At 46.4% G+C, this 25,142-nt stretch overlaps 2 protein-coding genes across 2 annotated transcripts; both read left to right on the forward strand.

The window, feature by feature from the left end:
* The first annotated feature begins 146 nt into the window (after nt 1-146).
* Nucleotides 147-19,282, forward strand: ELMO2 (engulfment and cell motility 2). Its single transcript, XM_058814467.1, has 22 exons — nt 147-366; nt 4,400-4,525; nt 4,660-4,700; nt 5,202-5,274; nt 5,606-5,656; nt 6,617-6,798; nt 7,597-7,696; nt 7,876-8,027; nt 10,185-10,263; nt 10,868-10,903; nt 13,777-13,827; nt 14,149-14,271; nt 14,897-15,031; nt 15,447-15,551; nt 15,631-15,739; nt 16,371-16,507; nt 16,827-16,990; nt 17,073-17,185; nt 17,489-17,596; nt 17,927-18,009; nt 18,323-18,400; nt 18,960-19,282. Exons 2-22 carry the CDS (start codon nt 4,448-4,450, stop codon nt 19,158-19,160), a joined length of 2,199 nt encoding a protein of 732 aa, XP_058670450.1. The 5' UTR covers nt 147-366; nt 4,400-4,447; the 3' UTR covers nt 19,161-19,282.
* A 249-nt stretch (nt 19,283-19,531) lies between these two features.
* SLC35C2 (solute carrier family 35 member C2) lies at nt 19,532-24,895 on the forward strand. The gene is made up of 9 exons (XM_058814729.1): nt 19,532-19,648; nt 19,725-19,875; nt 21,495-21,558; nt 21,777-21,849; nt 22,004-22,172; nt 22,458-22,541; nt 22,868-23,043; nt 23,729-23,858; nt 24,002-24,895. Exons 1-9 carry the CDS (start codon nt 19,532-19,534, stop codon nt 24,121-24,123), a joined length of 1,086 nt encoding a protein of 361 aa, XP_058670712.1. The 3' UTR covers nt 24,124-24,895.
* The last annotated feature ends 247 nt before the right edge of the window (nt 24,896-25,142 follow it).

The following is a 25,142-nucleotide window of genomic DNA, read 5'->3' on the forward strand; positions in this document are numbered from 1 at the left end:
CTACGTGCGGTCGCCGCGACTTCCGCCCGCGCTGCGCGGGCCCCGCCCGTTCCGGCGCGCCGCGGCCGCGCTTCCCGGGGCAGGGCGCGCCCGGGGGCGGGGGCTGCGCAGAGCTCCGCGGCCCCGCGCTCGCTGCCGGGGCGGAGGGAGCCGAGCGCGGCCGCCGCAGAGCCCCGCGCCAGCCCGAGCGGCTGCCCTGCATGAGCTCCCGCACGCCCGGCCCCTGGCGCTCGCAGCCGCTCCCGGAGGCGGGGCACCGTGGGCACGGGGAACTGACGTGAGCCCCGCCGCGGCGGCCCCGGAGGCGAGGAGGGGCGCGGGGACGAGGGACGCTCGGTTAGCGGCATTGACCCGGCTGCGCAGGCGGTGCGCTGGGGCGGCGGGTCGGGTCGGGCCGGGTCTCCATGGTCCCCGCGGTCTCCATGGCAGCGCGGCGGGCGCATGACGCGCCCAGGGGCGGTGCCAGCGCCGGCAGCGCCTCGGCGGGGCCGCGGTGGGGCCGCGGTGGGGCCGCGGTGGGGCCGGGGGAGCGCGGGCGGGCCAGGTCGTGGGTAGGGATAGGGACAGGGATAGGGACAGGAACAGGGAGCGCAGCCGTCGGCGGAGCGCCTCGGGTCTGCCGCCTCCCCGGGCGCGCTGCGGCGCCGCGCCCACCCTGCCCGCGGCCCTCACTCCGGCCTGGCTCCTCCGCCCGGCCCGGCACGGCACGGCTCGGCCGCCGCAGCAGCTCCCGTAGGTCCCGTTGTGCCCGGCGCGCTGCCCCCGGAGACACCGAGAGGGGCCAGGCCAGTGCTCCCTCGGGAGCCGAGGCACAGCGCGGACAGGACTTAGCAGAAAAATTCTTGTTTAATTCCTTTAACTGGGTTTTGGGCCAAGCTTCAGGGGTTGACGCCTAGCTGGCGGCTTTGAAGTCACTTGACTGATTGAAAATAATAAAGCAGTTCTCTTTTTGCTCGTTGCTATCAGTTTCTGTCTTTGCCAAGAGACGGTCTCTGCCGTGTTGTGTTGAAATGTGCATTTCCAGGGCCCATAGGCATAGTGATTTACCGCCGAAGTGCAGCCACGGAAGGCATTTGGAGCAATGTGGGATTCCAGAGGCAGGGAATCTGAGCCATTTGCTTCTCTGGTTTATCTAGACAGGGATGTTTCTCATTGCTTAGTGTGTGAGGTAGCATAGGAAACTGCATAGTCTTCAGGCTGGACTCTGCTATCTCCTACCCTTTCATGCTGCTTGGCCAAGGAATGGCTTCTCTGCCCACCTGTCCCATTAGTCCCTGTGCCAACATCACTTCCCACTTTAGCTTGGCCGGTTGGTACCATCTGGGGGCTTGCTGAGGACTGCCGAGGGTGTTTTGTTGCATCTACAGGTTTCAGAAGCTGCAGCAATTTGCTTGTTGACTGGGGGATTCTACCAGGCAGCTTTTCTTTTTCAGGGAATGTTCTTTCATCCTCCTCATTTTCATTCTGTGTGCAGCACGCTTTGTTCTCTATCTGTAATGAAAAGAAGATTGAGTTTGTGAATAGGGAAATTCTGCTTAAAATACTGTAGTTGTTTTAGCTTGCAGCTTCTCAGAAGTCTTTTGAATAGTGTGTTTTTAGTGGCTCTGCTGATTTTTCCTTGCCCTGCAGCTACCCCTGCACCACTGCTTTACATGACAGATCTCACTCTGCAGAAGCAGACTGAATTAATTTTTGATGGATTTCAGCTTGGCTTCTGTCTCTCTGTACAAACTGTGAGGAATTGTTTACATGCTGTTGAGAAGAATGTGCTGTGAGAGCATGCACAAAAGTGATGGTAAACACAATGACGCAACATCGTGGTCTGTACCTCTTCACAAGAGCTTCTCAACAATTTTATCAGCTCTATCACTGTTGCACTGCAAAATATCCATTGTAAAACCAAACATCTTGACACCCCTCTTGTCTGCAGGTGCACAGTGAGATCTTTTCAAAGCATGCTTTTGGCAGGCAGCCTCACGTTAAGAGGCTGACCTGAGGTACCCTTTGTATTTATGATCCAGTCATGCTCTTCTGGGAAGCTGCTCCTGCTGAACTATTGATCTGTGTTGGTCTTTCAAAGCATTGTTTGACCAAGACTGTTCTAAAAAGTTTCCTGCTTTTTTAAATTTTTAATTCCTGCTTCTCTGGGTTCTCCTTAGCCAAGTCACCTTGGTGTTCAAATCTCTGCCTTGGTAGAGATGCCTGTGGTGTCAGCTCTGTGGTGGTGCTGTGCAAAAAAAAATACCTTAAAGATATTTCTCAGAGTCTTGAAGCTCTGTTTCTTTCACTGTGTGTTTGCTGTGCCTTGAATACTGATTGGAATAGGGAGCATGGTTGCCAGTCATGAGTGGGTGCTCATTTATGGAAGGAATTTGGGGCAGAAATAAGTGTTAAATATCATAGTGAGTTACTTTGAATTTGTATGAAGCTGAGAGCTTTTTTTTTGGAGATACCAAGGTAGTGCCATACAACTTGGTTGGTCCCTGGTTTTGGTGGTGAGGATATCAGGGGAGCTGCAGGTAGAGTGCATGACCTCTAGGTGCTGTGTGCCTCTGCAGTACTTTTTTGGCATGAAACAGGACATTTATATGGTTATTAAGAACGTGATTTAGTGGTGGACTTGGCAATGTTATGTTTCTGGTTGGACTTCATGACCTAAAGGGTATTTTCCAACCTAAATGTTCTATAATTTCTGCAGGATTTCCCCTCGTATCAGCATTTCTGTTTTAATGGGCACTTCCCTATCTGAATGAGGCATGTTCTTTGAGTGGGAAAAGAAAAGTTAGAGATTTGTGAAGGCTTCTACCTCTAGTAATCTGGACATTTTTGTTTTGGCATATAAATTGCTGTATTTCCTTGTACTTTTCAGTAGCAACTTGTCACTTGCAATCCAGATGAAAGACTGTGACTGTACTGCAAGAGACTGAAGGGAAAAGTGGTAATTAGATGCTAATTACTCATGCATAATTACTCATGGGTAAATTAGTTTAAAAAGTTACAAATTCAGTTCTTAATACTCAGGGACTAATCTTTGAGCCTTGTCTCTACACTGTGTATTTGTTGTGTCTTGAACATTGAATAGATTTAGATGTTTTTTGGTTGTGACTGGCTCGCTCGTGGGAGAGGTAATTACCTGTTCAGTTATTACAGATGGGTACTGGGGATGTTGAGTGTGTGATTTCTGCACAGGACTGATGTTTCTCAGGCTTTCAGTTTAGGTCATCATAGCCTTTAATTGCTGGAGAACAGTGATTGGAAATCACACAGCATTTGGGAACTTCCTGTTTCTAGATTTAATACATGGAAACCCTGCAGGTCGAGGGGTGTCATACAAATTGGGCTCTTTGGGGAGTACTGGTTGCATACTGGAAATTGCCCTGATTTGGTGCCCTGAGTCTGCTGCTTTTCCAAGGTCAGCCAATGTGTGCTGCTTATCTGGAAGGATGGAGATGTTATTTTGAACCTAACTTGACTGGCACTTTTCTGAATGAGATGTGTTTAGTCTTACAGTCATTTAATGAGTTTTAAGAAAATACAAGCCACTCTTGGGATTGGTGCTCAAACAGAAAGAGAAGGCTAGGAATACTGACTTGTAGCCATCTCTGTGAATTGAGTTTGGCTTTCCAGAATATAATGAAATTCTGAATCTGGCTTTCCAGATACTTCCCAAGTGGTGGGGGGTGGTAGAGTGAACCAAGTCTGGCTGTCATAGGAGTGCAGGAGGTCACATAGTCCAATTTTTTGGGCACAAACCACTGTGTCTGACAGCTGACTGGGACCAAACCCTGAACACATCAAGTTTATGCTCTGAAAGGCAGATAAAGGAGTGAAAGGTACACCTCCGGAGCAAATGCTGAGTTACCTTATTTTCTGCGATGGATGCTCATGTTTTGGATTTATGATGTTACAGGAAGGGAATAGGATAAAGCTAGCTTTGCCAAAGAGCCTGTTTGGGCATCCTGAGTGGATCAAGTTGTCTGAGAAATTTGTATGGGGCATGAGTAAACATGAGCCCATGGGAGGGAGGCTACCTGGGCAGTCTGTTCCTACTCTCACCTACAGCTGAGCCTAGGGAGCTGCTGCTTCAGTAATCCTGCACCCTGAGCTGCCAGTACAGACAGTGGGTGGCAGATGGGGCTTTGCTGATCAGTGACCCTCCTTCTTGGGAGTGCCCCAACAAGCTCTCAGAAGTATTTCTCAGGTGATGAAGCTGAGCATGCAATTTCACAACATGCTGTTTGTGTGAGGCCTTGATCTCTGCTAATACTGGGTGCTTTGTCCCTGTCAGGCCCAGGAAACCATAAGGCTGAGCTTAGTTGTTTCAAAGCTTGGTGTTAGATGCAGTGTAGCAAGTAAAATAGTTTTCAGAGAAGATGCTCACTGTCCTTTCTCTTAACAGGTGTGGAGGTGTATGCTGTTGTAAGGGCACCTGAAGGAGTCTGGAGCAATGCCACCACCTTCAGACATTGTGAAAGTGGCTGTTGAGTGGCCAGGTGCCAATGCCCAGCTGCTGGAAATAGATCAGGTGAGACCTGGTAACCAGATGGGGGAGGAAAGGCACCGCAGCGTTGATACTGGAATGTGGGAAGCATAGAAATGGGCAGTATTCCTTTCTGGTTGAGAGGAACACGGCTTCTGAGGACTGTCTTTCTGTTCTAGAAAAGGCCTCTTGCATCCATCATCAAGGAGGTCTGTGATGGGTGAGTAGTTCTCTGGGAATCCTTGTGGAGAAAGTCTGTCCTGCTGACAAATCTTGCTGGGTTACTGTGGAAGTCTGCTACTTGTTAATGTGCTGCTAGCACAGTCCATGCTGCCTGCTGCTGGTTTTGGCCACAGAAAGGGCTGGGGTTTGAATTGTGAAGAAAAGGATCTCCTGGCAAATGAGGGCCTTCCATTTTTATTCCAATTCTTAGTGTGTGCATTTGTATGCCTTAGGGTCAGTTTCTCTGAGGATTGGCCCATCCTGCTGTTCTTGAAGTGTAGGCCTGTTCAGGTGTTCCTCAGAGTTGATTTAGAGTAGGCTGAAGTCCCACATTGTCCTCAAGAGGAATTTTCCCTCCTCTTTGGGAGACCTAATTTCCCCTGCTAAAGCTTTGCTTGAAAGTTCTTTTTGCAACTTCCTGGGATCAAGCTCCATTTCCTAATGGACAGCTAGAAGAAAGAGGACAAAGATGCTTAATGTACCCTTCTTCCTCTGCCAGGTGGTCACTGCCAAACCCTGAGTACTACACGCTGCGTTATGCTGATGGTCCTCAGCTGTACATCACAGAGCAGGTCAGTGTGAGAGGCAGCAGTTTGTGATAACCCTGGGGGAGAGTCCAAAATGTCTTGGAACAAGTCATGGAACAATACTGCACTAATCCTTGAGGAGCAGCATCTCTGCTCTCAGGGAGATTCAGACTCAAATGGTGCCATTCAACAGAGGAGCTTTGCACTGCTCCCTTTGCATGCCTGGGTGTGGGGACTCAGGCACTCAAATTCAGTACCCTCAGTGGGGTTGTGTGGCATAGAAGCCCCTTTACTGTGCATACAGATGTGCACTGTGGATCCAGCTGGGTTATTTTCCCCCACTTTTCCACAGTTTAAGTTTGGGTTTTCTTTCCAGACTCGCTGTGACATCAAGAACGGAACCATCCTCCAGCTGGCAGTGTCCCCGGTAAATGCTTCCTCACCTCCCTTTTTCTCAGTAACTCTCCATGGGAGGCAGGCTGTTTCTTACCTCTTGGCTTTTCTTTCTCCTTCTCCCCAAATTTCAGGGTGGGTACCTTTGTTGTGGGCCCTTCCACGCAGTGAGACACACACTTTTTGTTTTCCCTCCTGCCTGTGGTGTGTGTCTTTCCTTTGGATGCTCTGCCCTTTTATAGGACTTCCTGTCAATAAATCCAGTCTACAGTTTTAGTGCATCTCCTAGATTAGGATGCAGTGAAACACTGACAAATGTATTCTCAATGTGAATGCATTTAGCATGGTCAGTTAGAAAGCAACAGTTCCAGCAACTGAATGCAAAAAATTAAAAGAGAGACAAATTTGATGAAGAGGAGGTTGTTTTTGCTGAATTATTGCTGTTGTGCCTTCAATAGTAATCTTTTTCAGCTTTCTTTTTATTTAAATTCTTAAACCATTTTCTGTGCAAATTCTTGGCATAGAGCTGAGGGTGAGTGGGACTGGGAGAAGGTACTTGGGCAAAAGGGAATTAAGAGGATATAATGATCTGTGTCTGAGAAATCTTACAGAATGTCTTGTGAATACACAAAATGAGATCATGCTTCGCTTTGAATCTGTGAGACTTTTTATCAATATTGTATTTCTTTAATGGTGTTGCTCCATATTTCTATACCCACCTCCACTCACCTCAGTGAGGAGAAAACAGGCATTTGCTCTAACATGCAAACCAGCATTTTACCTCCTGCTTGGCTGCAACTGTTGCTGAGAGAAGCCTTTTTTTAGTCTGTCTTAGACTTGCTGACTGCAGCTACTGAATGTGACTTTGCTGCTATCTCTAGCCTGGCTCTGCTCTCCCTGCCCACCCGTGGGCTTCTGACAGAATGCTGATGCTGGCAGGACTCAGCCTGCAGGTGCCTGCTCTGTAACTGGCACCATCCCTCTTTCCTGCCAGTCCAGGGCAGCTCGCCAGCTGATGGAGAGGATCCAGTCCCACAGCATGGAAGCCAGGCTGGATGCCATGAAGGAACTGGCCAAACTTTCAGCAGACGTCACCTTTGCCACAGAGTTCATCAACATGGAAGGGATTACAGTGCTGACACGGCTGGTGGAGAGTGGGACAAAGCTTCTATCCCAGTAAGTTTCCTTTATTCCAGGGCTCTGGGAGAAAGCCTTAAATAAGGGGCTCATTTTGCTTGCTAAAGTGGCATTAAGCAATTTCACAACCTTAGAGCAAATGCTGATTTGTGGAGACAAAATCTTTCCAGTCATTTGCTAAACCTCACAAGGCAGAAGAAAAGACAGTCATGATTTGCTCTGGAAGTTTCCTCAAGCACAATCACAGTGAGCTATGGTACAAAGAATTCAGCTGGATTTTCTGTTGCAGTTGTTATATTTCATTGGGAAGTACTTTTAAAGTCTTGATAACTTACTGTAATAACATTTATAGCTCTTCTTATATATTAGCAACTAATACATTTTTGGCATTTTTTGCAATCTTCCCTTCAGTCTCTTTTATCTTTCTGTCTTGTGGTTATGTATTAAATTTTCCACATTTCATGCTGTGCCTTCATTTTATTTCAAGTCAGGTCCCAATATTTAGAGGACAATTAACTTCCCTTATTTTCTTTTCTGATATGGAAACATGTTTGCTCCTTTGAGTAGCCAAGTACTGATCCTGGTGATTGTGAGTCTCTGGTGGCAGTACTAGGGACTTACTGCTGCTAATTTTAATTTGTGCTTGTAACCAGGAAAAATAAAATATCTTTCCACAAAACAGTAAAATTATCTGCATGAGTGCATACACTTTATTGCTCCCCCAGGTGCCAAACTATGTTATTAGGAGAAAGTGGTGACATTTTTCTCTTATCCAGCTTGGGCAGGCTTTTTTTCTTGCCAGCAGATCTCTTGTAACTGAATTCTCCAATTTCTCAGTTATAGTGAGATGTTGGCTTTCACCCTGACTGCCTTCTTGGAGCTCATGGACCACGGTATTGTCTCCTGGGACATGGTCTCAATAACCTTCATCAAACAGGTGAGTTTGGGCGGAGGGGAGAGCGGATATTATTTCTTTCCATGCTTTAATGCATCTCCCAGGAAGAGCACAAGACTCTGAGAAGCTGAGTGCTGTCTGAGAGCACAGTGCACCCCATTTGTGAGCCCTCACTCCCCACAAGTGTCTGGCTGGCAGCAGCTGACCTGCTGTGTGCTCAGATTGCAGGGTACGTGAGCCAGCCCATGGTGGACGTGTCCATCCTGCAGCGCTCCCTGGCCATCCTGGAGAGCATGGTGCTCAACAGCCAGACTCTGTACCAGAAGATTGCAGAGGAGATCACTGTGGGGCAGCTCATTTCCCACCTGCAAGTGTGAGTGTCCACCCAGCAATGGGGGATTTATACCAATTTTATGACTATTTGTTTTATTTAAAAATACATCCTCTTACATTTGGAACACTTAACGATTGCATTACCAATATGAAAACTTACTTGAAGTTTAAGATTTCTAATGGATTTTTTTTAAAAGTGAGATCCTAGAAAAATATGTTCTGGAAGAACTTGGGCACATGAATGTTGAACAAAGATATTTAGCTTTAAATAACTGCCAAGTGTGTTCAGTGCCAGGACCAAACCTGCATTTCACTAGAATAACTTCCCAAAGATTTTGCATCCAGCTGTCTGTTACTTTTACCCCTCTTTAAATTATCTCCACTAGAATCTAAGAGCTCGTCATCTTCTGGGTTTTGTTCTGCATACTAAAGAAGAAAACAATTGCATTTCTTGCTTGAAAGGATTAAAAATTCCCTTCATTTTCTTCCTCCCTTTCCAAACAAAATGGCAAATTAATTTCTGTCTCTTAGGGCTGTTTGTCTAGGTCAGTTCTACTCTTCATTATAAAAAAGCTGCATGTAGCTGTTAGAGCTTTGAACAGGTTGGGTTTTTTCTCAAGCCTTTTAATTCTGAATGTATGGAAAAGAACTATTTCTGAATGTGATTGATGCTCTTTAATCAGTGATCAGTAGTTTAACCAAATTATAGTGCAAACAAAGTGTTGCATCAATGTCACTGCGTGCTTGGAATGTTTATACATTTGAATTTGATTAACAGAAAAGCTAAACAAGTTCTCCTGAACACCCCAGCAGCTTTGTTATGCAAAGAGTATATGTTCTTTCAGCTTTATGATTTCTGGTTTACTCAAACACAGATTTGGTCCTTATATTGACCACACCTGTGCAGGTTTTTTAAGCAAATTTTCTTTGTTCAAGACATAAACTTGTGTGCTTAAGTGCTTCCAGAACACAAATGGTCACTTAAGAAAGCATCCATGCAGGGAATATTTTGGAAGGGGAGGGAGAGGGTGAGTCAGGATTTGCTGGTGGTTTTCTTGGCAAGGCCATCAGGAGGGAACAGTCCATAACAGAGGATATGTTCTGGAAGAACATGACCATGGAAACAAGTCCAAAGGAGATGAGTTAGAAGAGGAGAAACTAACCTAAAAAATTGTTCTGCTTTGTCAAAAGAGCAACAAACCCTGAGAAGGAGAGCAAAAGTGAATGGCAGACTTCAGAGACCTGTGCAGCTTGGAGGCCCAAGGAGAACCTAGGATGGTGCATGGAGATTTGCATGTTTGAAGTACAGCAGATTGACCAAAATGAAAAAGATTTGGAAGGGAGCAATAGAAGAAAGAATATGGTTGTTATCCAGAGATATGTCAAAGTGAGGAACATAGGTATTTAAGCTAAAAGAAGTATTGGCTTCAGATCTTTTATGAAAAGATCTTTTATTTCTACATTATAGTTAAATAAATAAAAAAATATTTTAAAAAATAAGTATATTCAAGCACACATACTCTTTTAGGTGGTACACTGGACTTGTGTTCATCAGAAGAGCTTGATGCAGGAGTGCACTGGGTCAGGCCAAGGGATAGAGTGACTTGACAGCCAAGGTCCACCCCCCAGGAAGAGTTAGAGTATTGCAGGAAACAGACCTGCATTTGACACAGGAGGAGGACAGAAGCATGTCATTGGCATTTAGAAGCTTAGTTTTGTGCTGTTTGGAACATGACAAGTATAACCATATGCTCTGTGTGACCTAGGAAGGGGCTGAGCACCTGAGGAAGTTCTGCAGTGAAGCATTCTTTCCCCTTAGTTCCATTTGACATTAGTGGCTTCCACTGGCATAGGGGAGAAAAATAACTTGCTCCATGCAAGTTCCAAGCTGTATCCATGTGGCAGACTCTACCATAACCAGGTTTTACAGAGATAGTTTCATCATTGGAGACAAACTGTGATGGTGCTGGGCTGCAGTTTGTTCTGCCTCCTGGATAATGGACCTGTCAGTCAGAAATCTCTGACAGTTTTTTGCAAGCCTTTTGAAGAGTTGGACATCATAAGCATGAGTTACATGAGTCCTGCTTGTCTGTTGAAAATGCACAACTGCTGTAGTCAGTGTTCTCATGGTGCAGGTAAAGCTGTAATGTTCTGTACTGCCTGTTGCCTTACAAGCCTCCCTTTTTTGTTTCTGCAGCTCAAACCAAGAGATTCAGACATATGCCATTGCCTTGATCAATGCCCTCTTCCTGAAGGCACCTGAGGACAAGAGACAGGTTTGTTCTTGCCTTTTGACTTTAAACCTGAGTGATGGTGGCTGCCTGGCTTTTTATGCCTCAGAAATCACATTGTCTGGGCAAGGTAGACCTCAGACCTTGCCAAGAACTTAAGTGCCTGTTTCAATATGGCAACAGAGGAGAAAAAGTACCATCCCATTAATAATGTGTCCTGGAGCACACACATCTATATTTAGGACATGCTCAGAGAGGATTCTGAAAGACCTTCAGAAACAGAAAGTAATCCTGCAGACAGCATGGGAAGTTTTTTAAGTTAATTGTGTATGGGAGAGGTAGGCTGAGTAAACTCCTTGGGGCTGTATGTACTTAATAAAGAAACACTCACCTCCCTCTCCCCCAAAAAGGGACCTTTCTTAAGTCATAGAGGGATATCCGTGCTGACAAACATGAGAAATGAAACACTGCCCTGCTTTGAGGAAGCTCCCAAGATCTCAGCTACCTGCAAGATGTGCATATGTGTGTATTGTGTAGCTTTGCTGTGTTAAGCCTTTCTTCTCTAGTGCCCTGTTTGTGCCTTATTCCTGGACTCCAAGCTAAATCCTGTCTGCTTCTCTTTGTGCCTTTTTTTGCTTTCTGCCAGCAGGACAAGCTGCTTAACCCACTAGACCTGCCCATCACTGTAAGTAACTGCAGCCTGAGGGCTGGTCATGTAGGGGACTGTAGGCATGGTAGCTCTTCTCTAGCTGTGCCTTCTTGTATCCCAGGGATGATGCCCACAGCCTCAGGGAGTGGATAAACCTAGGGAGAAGGGTGGGAGGACTCCTGGGGATGCACTCAGACTGTGCAGGGGAGAAGAACCAGTAGCAGAAGAAACCCTGAATGGCTTTCTGTGCACACAAGGTCGTACAGATGGTCATAAAAGGAGACTGATTCTGCAAGAATGACCAGGTGAACTAATTGTAAAACTGGAAAAAGTCCTTTAGAATCTGAATCTCCTTAAACTTACTGCAGCATGAGCTTATAGCCCAAATCTCACTTGTGCTAATGACAGTTTCATATCCAACTGCATCCTTCTAAAGATAGAGCTGTTTGTCTGTGAAGAGCAGTCACGAAACTTGATGCTGACTGGGGACTAGAGCATAAATTCTGCCTAATTTGTGACTTCTCCCTTATGGTAATTGTAGTGTAAGAATGTTTTTGCCCTCTGATCACTCCAGGGAAATCACCATTCTTGTTAATAGGTTGATTTGGAACCTTCTCTGTTGAGATACTGGTAGGTTTTTTGGTTTTCTGCATGGCACAGAGAATGTTCCACTTTTTTCAAGGATGCAGCACCTTCACAGTAGAAATTGCCATCTCAACAAATGTTACATAATTTCTAAAATTAATGGATATGCTTAATGCATGAAAATAAGAAAAATCATACTCTTCTGCTGGTAATTCAGCAAAGATAGTAGACTTCATAGCAAACAAAATTCAAAGGGATTTTTCACTTTTTTTCCCCTCCCTTGAATATAATTCAAATGACCACAAAGGGCCATAGAGTTGTCTAAGGGACTTGGAGTATATTCCATATGAATAGAGCCTGAGAGGTTTAGGATTGCTCAGCCTTAATGAGAGAAGACTCGGGGAGGTTTTATTGTGTTTAAATATCTGATGGAAGGGAATAAAAAAGAGGGAGCCTGGTTCCTCTCAGTTGTGCCTACTGACAGCACAAGAGGCAGTGGGCACAGCTTAAAACCCAGGAAATTCCACATGAAGTGTGCACACCCACACGACATTAATATGATAGGGGTCAAACACTGGAACAGGTTATCCAGAGAGATTTTGTAGTCTCCATCAGTGGAGATATTAAAAACCTGACTGGACACAGTCCTGGGCTGCCAAATCTGTCTGATGTTGCTTGAAACAGCAGAGTTGGACTAGGTGATCTCAAGACATCCCTTTCAGCATAAATCATTCTGTGTTTCTGTGACCGTCAAGTAGCCAAGTGAGCCTCACTGGACTCTCAGCAGAGCATTGATCCCTTAGCAGTGGTTAGACTGTATGTGTGTTGATGCTTCTTTCTATGCTGTTTAGAATTGTTTAATTGTCTTTGTCCTTCCCACTTCTTATGTGCTTCAGTCACCTGTTAACTCCATCCCACATACAAACCAATTCCTTCAGGGAAAGGATTCTTTGTGTGGCATGCGTGAGCAAATCCTAACAACAGAGCCTTGCCCTATTCTCAGTACTACATCTCACAAATAGTAGTAGAAAATAATGACTCAGAGGGCAATGTGTTCTCTCTGAAAGCACCTCCTACTTCATCTAGATGCTCCTTAGATACCTTCCACTCAAGCACTGACTCACTTTGGTTGTAAGATGAGCCCTGCTGAACTTGAAGCCATTACAGCTTGGCTGTCAGTCACTGTCTTGGTTCAGGAGGTTTCTGTCTGGATCAAAAGTGGTAATAGGAATTCTGAACAAGGTTAATGCATACATTTTAGCAGACATCTTGCTCTGTCAAGAGTGATGTTGATAGGAGCAGTTGGAAAGTCTTGGATTGCTCAGGATGTACAGCTGATTGAGTGCAATTGTTTGAGACTCCACATCTGCTCCCAGTTCTCAATCTGCACCGCACAGGAGTGTGAAGAGAGATCTCAGACTGTCAGTTATTTTGGACTTCTTCCAGATGATAAAATGCCCAACAGATTTTTCTTACCCAAAAGATGTTGCTTGTAGCAGCAAACTCATGATATTCACCTTGACATTAGCATTCTCCTAGCAGGGGTGATGAGGTCACTGCTATGTTAGAAAGTGCATCTTCACAATTTCCAAAGAAAGCACAGGTTAGGTTTTTGCAGATGAATGTGTAACTGTTGCTGGAACTGAAGGCATCTTGTATCTGCTGTGACTGTTTGTCATCATGACTTGATGTTTGGGAAACCCTTCTCATCTAGAGAAGGAAGCCATGCAGTCAAGAGGGAAACTGGAAGCTTTCCTCTGAGCATGAAAATTACTAGCCGGTATTTTTGTAAATTCAAATGCTTCTGCAAATTGTCCTCACAATTTGACTTCTGATCACAAGCTGAATTCTGATCATCTCTTTATAAAGTGGACAAAGGAAATAAATTTCAGAGGGAGGAGACCTGAAACCTTCATCCCATAGCTCTTGTTATCTTGGGTGTTTACCTTGGTATAAGAAGCTGTGAAATGTTGATTGGAGGAAGCTCTTATACATTGCATATTTTCCTGGGCAATGCACAATGTGCTCCCTGCTGCCATATCTCCTAATAGTGAAGTACCATTTGATGTCCAACATTAAGCTAAATTTGCTTCTGTGCTTTGATTCTGCTAGTGGCTTTCTCCACACTAGTGATGTTCTGTAGGGGAGCCATCTATGAGTTGTGGTGAGATGCTACGCTAAATTGACAGTCTGTAGAAAAGCACTTTGTTGTGTGCCAATGCTATCTCCAATTCATAGGCTTCTTCCATTTTCTTCTTTCTGCACAGTGTGGGCTTTTTGTTTATATTTCACTCATGTTATTTCATCTTTAAATTCCACAACAGGAAATGGCTAATGCATTTGCCCAGAAGCACCTGAGGTCTATAATCCTAAATGTAAGTATGTCTGGAATGACAAATGCTTCCTAATGCCCTCTCAATGGAGGTTTCACTTGTGTATAGTGTAAATTCTACTGCCCTCAGGGCACTTGCAGAAAAGTGACTCTTTCAAAGGTAAAGCTTATTCAAAAGGGGGTTACCAGGATGCTGCTTTCTCCTCTTACACAGCATTATAATTATGCTTCTGGTGGGATATGGAGGTTAAACAACTGAATGTTCATATAGAGAGATGCACATGCAGTCTGGCATATGCCTAGGGTTAATACTTCAGCTTTTATTTGCATTCTCTTAATTTCTACCCTCTCCTTTATTTTGCAGCATGTGATCAGAGGAAACCGCCCCATTAAAACAGAAATGGCCCATCAGCTCTACGTTCTGCAGGTCCTGACTTTTAATCTCCTGGAAGAGAGAATGATGACCAAGATGGATCCCAATGACCAGGTCACTATTAGAGCTGAGTAAGGTCTGATAGAATAAGATGTCTAAAGAGCCTCATTCCTGGGCTCCCTAGCACTATGGAATTTCCAGTGCATGGTACATAAGGTTTCAAACTCGCCCTTCATATTGTCAACCTTGAGATTAGGGTATGCTCATGACCATCCTGCTGCATGCTGTGGGACTTCGAGATGTAAGTGGGCACTGAAAGCCATATACGCCTTTCTTCACCAGCTGTCAAACTGGCTACTTAACCTCTATGGCAGGCACATCATTTTATCCATTTGCTTGCAGTCTAGGAGGAAAACTGGTCATTTTTCAGGTGTCTGTTACTGAGCTGTATTACAGTTTTTAAGGAGAAATGCCATAGCATTATCTGAATTACTAGAAATTGCCTGTAACTAAACTTGCAGTTAAAGAAAAGTGCAAACAAATATTTTGCTTTACCTACTGTACTGAAACTTGCCATTTTGAAATGGATTGCCTCTTTGTGTGCATAGTGCTAATGACCCTTGGCATCTCTCTGTGTTCATTGTGTGAGCTCTGAGAAGAGATGCAGGAGTGTGCAATATGTGAAAATCCTGCTGCAGTGATTGATCACGTCACCATTTCCCTGCCTTCTGTCCTTCAGGCACAGAGAGACATCATATTTGAGTTGAGAAGAATTGCATTTGATGCAGAGTCTGACAGCAACACCGTCCCTGGCAGCGGAACAGAGAAACGCAAAGCCATGTACACCAAGGACTACAAGATGCTGGGATTCACTGTATGCATCTGACTGTAAACCTTGTCAAGGCAGTCTGAGCAATCTCCATAGGAGTGGGGAAATAAGGAACAAAAATATCTGTTTCTTTTACCTTACTTTGGTATCTGAGTTTAGAGATTCAGTTTCACTCACACTCCTGGGGAAGATCATTATGAATTTGCTGATGGGTTAAATGCAAGGGTTCATTAGGCATTCTCTGGAGGTATTTCCTTACCATATATGCTATGAAGAACTTGGAACCAGCCTCTCCTCTAGAAAGTTCAGATAGCATTGTCAGAGGTGTTCTGGGTTACCTCTTGGATGGATGTGAGGCAGTGCTTGATGGACAGGTGGTTTATAATTCATTCAGAAAAGGTTCTCACACAATTTCTTTGAGCTAATTTGTCTGGATTCTTTCTACACACTCTTTTCTCAGAATCACATCAATCCAGCCATGGATTTTACACAGACTCCTCCTGGGATGCTGGCATTGGACAACATGCTTTACTTGGCCAAATTTCATCAGGACACCTATATCAGGGTATGTGAAGCTGCTGATTTTTACAGATGCCAACACCTCAGCAGCTCTTCTTAGTGTATTTGGCATCCTGTTCTTGTAGATTGTTCTGGAGAACAGCAGCCGAGAAGATAAACATGAGTGTCCCTTTGGGCGCAGTGCCATTGAGCTCACCAGGATGCTTTGTGAGATCCTGCAAGTTGGGGAACTCCGTAAGTACCATTCATTCACTACCCAGCTTCACAGGCTGCTGGGCTGATGCTTCTAGAATATTCACAGGCATTTGTACCTTGATCTCACTTCTGCCATGTAAGGGAAGGACAAGCTTGGAGTTAGCACAGCTGATGTCTGAGTGATAATACATTATCAAAATAAAGTAAGAAATTTTGGTGTGTGCACTGTGGTTCTCCTGAAAAACTGATACATGCAGAAAGCTTCAACTTCTCAGAGCTTCAGTAAGGTGCTCTATAAAAAAATAGTCTTGAAACCACCATGAATTTGGGAAAAGTTTGTTAGCTCTGACAGTTTCAAAACAGCATTCTGAGAAAATTAACCACTGTAAGAAATTCCACCAGAGGAAGATGGGAAACACTGCAGGCAGTTATTTTGGGGGACCAGGATGAAAAGGGCATGAGTCACAGAGGTTTGCATGGTGAAGTGTGGGGAGAATTGCTGTTGTCAATAAACTATCTATATGGAGTGACAAAGTATTGAGCTGTCTTAATCTCTTGGAGTAAATACTATTGCACACCATCAGTTGTCTGTCACTGTAGTGGACTTTAGTTACTCCTAGTACCTTGTGTCCAATATGCTCACATGGCTGTGGTTTGTTTCTTTCTGAAGCCAATGAAGGCAGGAATGACTATCACCCCATGTTTTTCACCCATGACCGTGCATTTGAGGAATTGTTTGCCATCTGTATCCAGCTGTTGAACAAGACCTGGAAAGAAATGAGGGCGACAGCAGAAGATTTTAATAAGGTCAGGGTGGAGAAGAGATATTTTTGTAAAATCTTTTGCAGATCAGCACATATTCACTCAGTCTGTATATTTCGTTAAGGAGTAGGGCACAGAAGATGTGACAGGGCATTGGTATGGGCTGTAAGGGAGGATGACTCAATTTTTATTTGGAATGCCCTGAGGTCCTTCTTGGTTCTTCTGGATCTTCAAAGTCACGAGTATCCTGATACTCCTGGCCCTGGTTATCCCATGTCAGTTCTTTGCTGCCACTGAGCTGTGCCCTGATTCTCTGCTGCCAACCAGAACGTGACTTGTTTTTCTTCCTGTCCCACCTCTTTAGGTTATGCAGGTTGTTAGGGAACAGATCACAAGGGCTCTGCCCTCTAAACCAAACTCCTTGGACCAGTTCAAGAGCAAACTGCGCAGCCTGAGCTATTCTGAGATTCTGCGGCTACGCCAGTCTGAGAGAATGAGCCAAGATGACTTCCAGTCCCCACCTATTGTGTACGTGCCTAACAATAACAGTTACCTTCTATCCCTGCCATTATCTCCATTTTCTGCTTACTCTTCCATATTTGATTGCCAGGGAGCTGAGAGAGAAAATCCAACCTGAGATCTTGGAGCTGATAAAGCAGCAGCGCCTGAACAGGCTTTGTGAGGGAAGTAGCTTTAGGAAAATTGGAAATCGCAGAAGACAAGGTAAGGGGACAGTGTCTACTGTATTTTGTCATGTGAAGAACTGTAGCAAAAAAGATCTAATTAATTAATATGCCAGCAGGCATGTTGCCAGAAAGAAAAGCTGGTTATTTGGCTGTCCATATCAGCCAGTAGTTTGGGATGGCACAAATGTGCATTTCTAAGAATACAGCCATCCCCTCATGAATAAGAAGCTGTGCTGAGGAGCTGGGCAAGCAGATGGACTGGGTGGAGAGGCTGTAACATAGTGGCTGTGAGACCTTATGTGAATGATCTTGCTCAGTTTACCCTTGGTGTGTGTTCCAGAAAGGTTCTGGTATTGTCGGCTGGCTCTGAATCACAAGGTGCTACACTATGGAGACCTGGAAGATAATGCCCAGGGGGAAGTGACCTTTGAATCTTTACAGGAAAAAAGTAAGTCCTGACTACAGGCTGTGCACTCTTCTGTGCTCTGCTGTCTAGAGGCTGAATATAATACTAGATAAAGATGAAAGACACAAAGCTGAAGCCCTGACGAAGGAGATACCAACTTTTGGTCCTTGCCCAAATTCTTCAAATCTTGGAATTACTTGATAGTTCATTTTTAAAAGCCAGCTGCAGGGATGTCTTACTGGTAATGTGTTTTGGAAAAACTGCACTAACGAGCTAAAAAACCAAACAGTGCTCAGTTGCAAAGACAAAACAAAGTTCTGTATTTTCCTGGTTAGAATTGCTTGTTTGGGAGTTTTACTTTTTCACTGTTAGTTCCAGTTGCAGACATCAAAGCCATTGTCACAGGGAAGGATTGTCCACACATGAAGGAGAAAAGTGCACTGAAACAGAATAAGGCAAGTGCTCCCTTTTCACTGTCATTAATATCTAATGCTGTTGTGTTTGAGATTGAAAGCAAGCAAGAGGAATGAATGATCTCCCCCACTGCAAGTGTGTAGTGTACATCTCCTGTCTGAGCCCTTTCCTGGTGTTCCTTTGTGACTGCAAGGGGCTGTAAGCATGATTGTGCTGTAGTCTCTTCAGAATTACTCACAATACCAGTGTGAGAAAGTGAACTGAGCTGCAGCAAGGCAGCTCTCTCAGAGTGGCAGGCAGAAGGTGCTGTAATGTCCTGTTCAGCTGGTGAGTGAAAGATTCTTTTCCATTTAGGAAGTGTTAGAATTGGCCTTCTCCATATTATACGATCCCGATGAGACCTTGAACTTCATTGCACCTAATAAATATGAGGTAAGAAATGTAGTGGTTAAGCAGTAGAATATATAGCAATTTAATTCAGAGATTAAGAAGGATCAGTTGCTTCTCATTAGAGACTTGAGCAGGCTGTGTCTCACCAGGTTCATTCCTAGAATATGTTGCTGATGCTTTATATGGACCATCTTTATTTTCTCTTAGTTACAGGGAAAACAAAGGGATGAAAAAATTCTTTAAAAAGAAAAAAAAAAATCCCACACTAATTCCCCCTAGTCTGGACTGCTACTTTTTCCCTCCTATGATGCCTAGAACATGTTTACTTTTTTCATTTGTTGTCCCACAGTAGAAACTCTTGTCCTTCTAGTACAACCATGGGCTCACACTTTCCTGTAGGCTTTTAACTTCCAGTGAAAATGGAAGTGGGCACCCCACTTGGGATTCCAAAAAATCCCACTGCGGGTGGGATTTTTCCCTACATATTAACTCCCTCCAGTGTTTCCTGTCTTAAAGTTCTCTAATTTTTGCATGGACAGAAAGATTGGACATAAAGTATCGTTTATGCCCGGAGTCGTGAATGACCCCTTCTTTCCCACAGTACTGTATCTGGATTGATGGGCTTAACGCCCTGTTGGGGAAGGACATGTCCAGTGAGCTGACCAAGAGCGACCTGGACACGCTGCTGAGCATGGAAATGAAGCTGAGGCTCCTGGACTTGGAGAACATCCAGATCCCCGAAGCGCCGCCGCCGATTCCCAAGGAGCCGAGCAGCTACGACTTCGTGTACCACTACGGCTGAGGGCCGCGGGCCCGCCGGGCCGTGCGGCCGGGGCCGCCGCTCGCTGCCGTGCCGCGGGCTCGGCCCGGGGGTCCCGGCGCCGCCCGCCTTTTGTATCGGTTCCAATAATAACCAGTAGCGCTCCTGGCCGCCGCCGCCTCCGCCTCTTTCCGCCCTGCGCGGAGCGTCACCGCTGCGCGCCCGCCCCGCTCCGCCACCGCCGCTCGTTCCCCCGCCCCGCCGGCCAACGTCACCGCCGGGCCCGCTTCTCCCCCCGCCGCCCCGGCCCGCTCAGCATCGCGGCCCGTGCCCTGTCCTGCCCTGCCGCGGCCCCGTCCCCGCGGCCCCCGTGCCCATCCCCGCTCCCTCCTGCTCCTGGCGCTGCCAGGCGCATGGCGGCGGGGGCGGGCGGCGCGGCCCTGGGGCGGGCGGCGCTGGCGGCGCCGCTGGTGCTGCTCTACTACGGCTTCTCCATCGGCATCACCTTCTACAACAAGTGGCTGATGAAGGTGCGGGGTGGCGGGGCGGTGCGGGGCGGCGGCGGCGGGAGGGCGGCGGCGGTGACAGCGGCTGTCGGTCCCGCAGAGCTTCCCGTTCCCGCTGCTGGTCACGCTGCTGCACCTGCTGCTCATCTTCGCTCTGGCGGCGCTCGCCCGCGCCCTGGAGCGCTGCCGCTCCGGGCGGCCGCGGGCAGCGCTGTCCTGGGCCGACTGCCTCCGCCGGGCCGCCCCCGCAGGTACGGCCGGGCACGGGAGAGGGCGGCGGAGCGGGAGCGGGACACAGCTTTGGGGCACGGCAATGTGTGAAAGATCCAGGAGAGCCACGAGGATGGTGATGGAGTGGAGGGGAAGCCCTGTGAGGAGCGGCTGAGGTCACTTGGTGTGTTCAGTATGGAGAAGTGGAGGCGTAGGGGAGAGCTTATTGTGGTCTTCAGCATCCTCACGAGAGGAAGCAGAGGGGCAGGCACTGATCTCTTCACTCTCGTAACCAGTGACAGGATCCAAGAAGACATATGAAGGTGAATCAGGGAAGGTTTAGGTTGGATATTCGGGAAAGGTTTTCACCCAGAGGGTGGTTGAGCACTAGAACAGGCTCCCCAGGGGGGTGGTCATGGCACCAAGACTGAATGAGTCCAAGAAGTATTTGGACAACACTCTCAGGCACAGGGTGGGATTCTTGGGCTGTCTGTGCAGGGTCAGGAGTGGACTCAATGATCCTGATGGGTCCCTCCCAACTCAGCATATTCTGTGACTCTGAGAATGCACAGGGCTGCCTGTGGCACTCTGGCTGCTTCCAGAGCCCTTTGCCCTTTGCCTGGTGGTGTGGTCAGGGCCAATCCCCTGGCACAGGGTGAGCTGTGGGGTCCAGCCATTGCTCCAGCTCCTGTGTTTCCCTGCCAGGTGTAGGGCAGGTGTAGATGCTACCTAAAGGTTCAGCCTGAGACATGCCACCTTCGTTGCTCATTACAGAGATGTGTAAGGATAGGGAGAGGCCACACAGAATAAATCTTTCTGAAGGAGTCACTGGCACAGAGAACCTTCTGCAGTGCCTTGATGAGTTGTGTCTGCAAGTAACATTTTCTCTTTAACGCTGGTATCAAGCCATGTGTTGCATCTTTCTCAGGATGGAGCTTGGTAGAGAGTTCATCATTCATGGCACACAGAACTATCTGAGACCAAGAAGTGAAGCTCCTACTTGGAGCACAGAACTGTAACTACTTCTGCAGTTATTTGGCTGGGTGTTGTATTGGCTCCCACAGAACAGCATCTGGTCTGTGATCTCTGGCAAGGTTTGCAGTACCTTACATAAATGGCCCCATGGTTTCTTGAAAAAAGCTTTCTCCACATCTGCAGCAATTTGACCTTTCAGCATGGCCTGCCCTTGGATCAGTAACACTGTTTCCTGTGGTAGGAAACTTAGATAGAAGGGAGAATAGACTGTACCAAAAGCTGCACCAGGGTTAAGGCTGTGTGCAGATAATTCTTGCTTTTTCAGGCTTCCTGCAGTGGCCATCAGACTTACAAGTTATCATGTTCTGATACAGTCAAGAAAGACTTTATGCAAATCTGCAATCACTTTCAGTCACAGGGAGGGCAAGAGTTATTTCTGGCTTTTTTGTAATGCATGTTGAGCAAGTGCAATGCTGAGCCCAACTTGAGTCACAGGGAACAGGACAGAAACATGAAGAGCTGAGAATATCTGAGTTGTGGTGGTTCTGAAGAACTAACTTGAGGAAAGTTTATTTTTTCCCCTAGGTCTGCTCTGCTATCTGTGGCCATGAAGCAGGGTTGGTGGTGGGTTTGTTTCATGTCACAGAGTTTGGTTAATTTCAGGACTTTTTCATTAATTCTTTAGCTCTGTCAACTTCCTTGGATATTGGGCTGAGTAACTGGAGCTTCCTGTATGTCACTGTCTCCCTGTGAGTACAAACACACGTTCCCTGGGAGCCTCTGGTGGGGTTTGGAGAGTGCTTTGCCAGGGTCTGTTCCTTGGAGAGGTGTTTGATTAGTGGGGTCAGCATGCAGGGTCTGTGGTAGCTTGCTGGTAGTAGTGTAGAAATGGGTGATGGTTCCTAATAGTACTGTGATGGGAAGAGCTACACTGAAGGAGTCTGACAGTGTATTTTGGTCCTTACAGCTACACGATGACCAAATCCTCTGCCATTCTCTTCATCCTGCTTTTTTCACTGCTCTTCAAGCTGGAGGAGATGGTAAGAGTCCCACACAAAGCTTTAGGGAGGAGGTCAGAGCCAGGGAAACAGGCAGTGCATGTACAAAAACATGTGAGTAGAGGAATGCTGCAGTTATGTGGGTGAATCTGGAAGGAAGGAGGTGCCTGTCCCTGTTGTGTTTGCTCTCCTGCAGAGGGTGACGTTGCTGCTGGTGGTTCTGCTCATTGCTGGGGGACTCTTCATGTTCACCTACAAGTCCACACAGTTCAACGCTCAGGGTTTTGTGCTGGTGCTCTGTGCCTCCTTCCTGGGGGGCATTCGCTGGACTCTCACACAGATCCTGATGCAGAAGGCTGAACTGGGTATGTGGGGTGCCAGGAGGGGGTGGTGGTGCTGGTGGCAGGGAGGGGAATAAGCAGAGGTGATTGCCCTTGCTGCAGAAACAAAACATCTCTTGGAATATGTTTGAAACCTTGGGCATAGGTATCTGTTGGTGGGTAATGAAGGTGGCTGGGTGTCTGCAGCAGCACAGGTGTGGGCATCACAAATAAGGTGTTTGTCTAGGAATGGTGCTAATGAAGGCTCTGGGACCTGTGTTATTCCCTGGCTTGTTGCTGCCTGCTCTGTTATTGATTCTCCTCTTTCAGGGCTCCAGAATCCCATTGATATCATGTTTCACCTGCAGCCGCTCATGTTCCTGGGGCTCCTCCCACTCTTTGCGGTGTTTGAGGGTGCGTGAGTTCATTAGAGAAAGCAGGGAGAGCTTTATAGAGTGGTTGGGAGATTGCTTAGCAGTTTGTTGGAGATAATTCACTTAGATAAGCAAACAGCTATCAACTCTGCAAAGTAATTAGAGACCATGATTTATCTTGTGCTGGCAGAACATTTAAGAGTGCATAGAAGTAGTAGCTTGCCACACTTGTGGAAGTAAGGGCTGTGAAGAACTGGCTCCACATCCTCCTCATACTGGAATGTGAGCAGCCCACCCATTCAGTCTTACTAAGGGGAATCCTGGGAGCTGGGAATGGTATTCTGCTACTCATTGTCTTCTTCCTAGGCCTTCCTTTGTCCATATCAGAGAAGCTCTCCCGTTTCCATGAAGCAGGAATGCTGTTCTCTCTGGTAGGGAAGCTGTTCTTGGGTGGAATTCTTGCCTTTGGTCTAGGCTTTTCTGAGTTCCTCTTGGTTTCCAGAACATCTAGCCTCACCCTTTCCATTGCTGGCATTTTTAAGGTAAGGCATGGTTCCTGTGCTAATACTAGAAGGCAAGTACTGAGTCATCCCTATTGGGCTTTATGTGCTGGGAGCTTGCTTAGATCCTTAGAAATTTTTGCTTGTTCTTTTTGTTCTCCTTGCACAGGAGCTTGATGCTTTGCCTTGCAGTCTCTGCAGGAAGTCTCTTGGTCCCTGACAGCAAAGGGCCAGAGACTAGTGGCTGTTCTATAAAAAATACCATGAATGATCAAAGTTTGTTGGAATGTGGGATAGACTAAAACACATTGCCCTCATGAACAGCAGATGGTGTGGAAGAGAGGAGGGCAAGCTCTTGCATCAGACCTGCGTATGACCAAACCACTGCTTTGAGCTGTCTCTGTAGCCTAGTTTGGCACATCCTCCCCAGAGGAGTGCAGCACACATACTTTTGAGCTGAACTGTGATATATGAAATCTCTCTGATCCAGAAGTTGAAGGATTCCTCTGTAACTGAGCTATGCAGTCAGATGACTTAAAATCCCACATCCTGGTTTGACAGGTTGTTTGTTTCTAGAAACTGTTTTTAGAACTCTGCGCGCATGAAAGAATGTGCTGATAGAAATTTAGCAGCCTGACATCTTGATCTAGGCTCCAGCTGAAAAATGTACCATGCATATCTCCTCAGGTCCTGCCCTGCCACTTGTCATGTTTTTTTATTTCCACAGGAAATCTGCATTTTATTCCTGGCCACACATTTACTGGGAGACCGCCTCAGTCTCTTGAACTGGCTGGGCTTTGCTGTCTGCCTGTTGGGAATCTCCCTCCACGTTGTTCTCAAAGCCATGAATTCCAAAGGTGATTGTTTTAAATCCCTTTCTCTTTCTCTATAGGCTTTCTCATTGCTTCACTAGGAGCTGTGTCTGGTTCCAGCTGGTTGACAGCACTAGGTTTGGTGGGAATCCAGCAGGTTTGTCCCTGAATGGGCTGTGTGCATGCAGGTGACAAAGCACTGGAGCCGCACAAAGAGGGCAGCTCTGACCCTGACCTGCAGCTGCTGCTGCGCCACCCCGAGCAGGCTGAGGAAGAGGAGGAGGTTGTTGAAACCCCACAGCAGCACTGACTGAACATGAAGCACAAAGCCACCTGCTCTGTTCTTACCTAACCTGCCTGACAGCTATCCAGGAGGAAGGTCCAAAAGTCTCTGTGACCACCCAAAGCAGAGCCAGGGCCCGCTGAGAGAATTCTGCTGTTCTGCCACAGAGTGGATCTGTAGATGCTGCACAAGAGAAGGCAACATCCCTTTCACAGGAACTTGGAAGACAAGCCCTGGTTCAGTGGGTGTAGAATGGTGAGGTGAGACAGGGAAAAGCTATGAAAAGTCCATTAGGGGATCCTGAAAGCTGTTTACTGACAATGCAGACCATGAGCTGTAGAATGAACATGGACATGTCTGGACTGCAGGCTGAGTGATTCAGGGATGATTTTACTGCTGTTTAGGTTTTGACTTCAAAGGAGAAAGTAGCTACACCTTCCATTTTCTTTTTTAATGTTTCTGCAAATTAGGAACTCCCATCCTGGTAGGATCACTGAATAAATCCCTAGAGTTGTCCCAGCAAGGACCTTTTGTGCCTGGGGACCTCCATGTTCTGTGTGCACAGTAAGGGGAGAATTGAATGCTGGTATTTGGGACCAGTTGAAAATTATGAACATTTCCAGATGATGTAGGTTGGAGTGAAGACAGGGATGCAGGAGTACTTCTGGTGCTACAGGCCAAGAGGAGAATGAGCAGTGTCACATGAGATCTAACTTGAGCAATAAGCTTATCAGAAAGTATGTGGGGTTTTGAGAGGGGGATTTTTTGTTTTTTTAAATAAACTCTTTTTCTCATTTGCTTTTGTCTGTACATTCTGTACTTATGCTTCATCAAGCAGAGGTCATTTGTCTTCTCAGCTCCTTTGCTTTTAGTCCTCCACTGACCTTGCTACTGCATGTCCATAAGGCCTGGCACACAAAACACTTGCCCAGCTATCACTGATCTCTGGAATTAGGGAGATGTTCTGCAGCCTCTCATATTTATGCCAGCCAAGAGAACTTACTGACTGTTCTGCCTTGATGCACCATATCCTAAGAGAACTTTTA

This window comes from Ammospiza caudacuta, chromosome 15, assembly GCF_027887145.1.
Source record: "Ammospiza caudacuta isolate bAmmCau1 chromosome 15, bAmmCau1.pri, whole genome shotgun sequence".
Classification (NCBI taxonomy): domain Eukaryota; kingdom Metazoa; phylum Chordata; class Aves; order Passeriformes; family Passerellidae; genus Ammospiza; species Ammospiza caudacuta.

Excerpts from the sequence above, each read along its gene's own strand:
- SLC35C2 (XM_058814729.1), top strand. The coding sequence starts at position 19,532 with ATGGCGGCGGGGGCGGGCGGCGCGGCCCTGGGGCGGGCGGCGCTGGCG. Across the intron at positions 21,559-21,776 it reads CTGTATGTCACTGTCTCCCT|CTACACGATGACCAAATCCT; the intron begins GTGAGTACAAAC and ends TGGTCCTTACAG. Across the intron at positions 21,850-22,003 it reads TCTTCAAGCTGGAGGAGATG|AGGGTGACGTTGCTGCTGGT; the intron begins GTAAGAGTCCCA and ends GCTCTCCTGCAG.
- ELMO2 (XM_058814467.1), top strand. The coding sequence starts at position 4,448 with ATGCCACCACCTTCAGACATTGTGAAAGTGGCTGTTGAGTGGCCAGGT. Across the intron at positions 5,275-5,605 it reads AGCTGTACATCACAGAGCAG|ACTCGCTGTGACATCAAGAA; the intron begins GTCAGTGTGAGA and ends TTTTCTTTCCAG. Across the intron at positions 17,597-17,926 it reads TGAATCTTTACAGGAAAAAA|TTCCAGTTGCAGACATCAAA; the intron begins GTAAGTCCTGAC and ends TTTCACTGTTAG.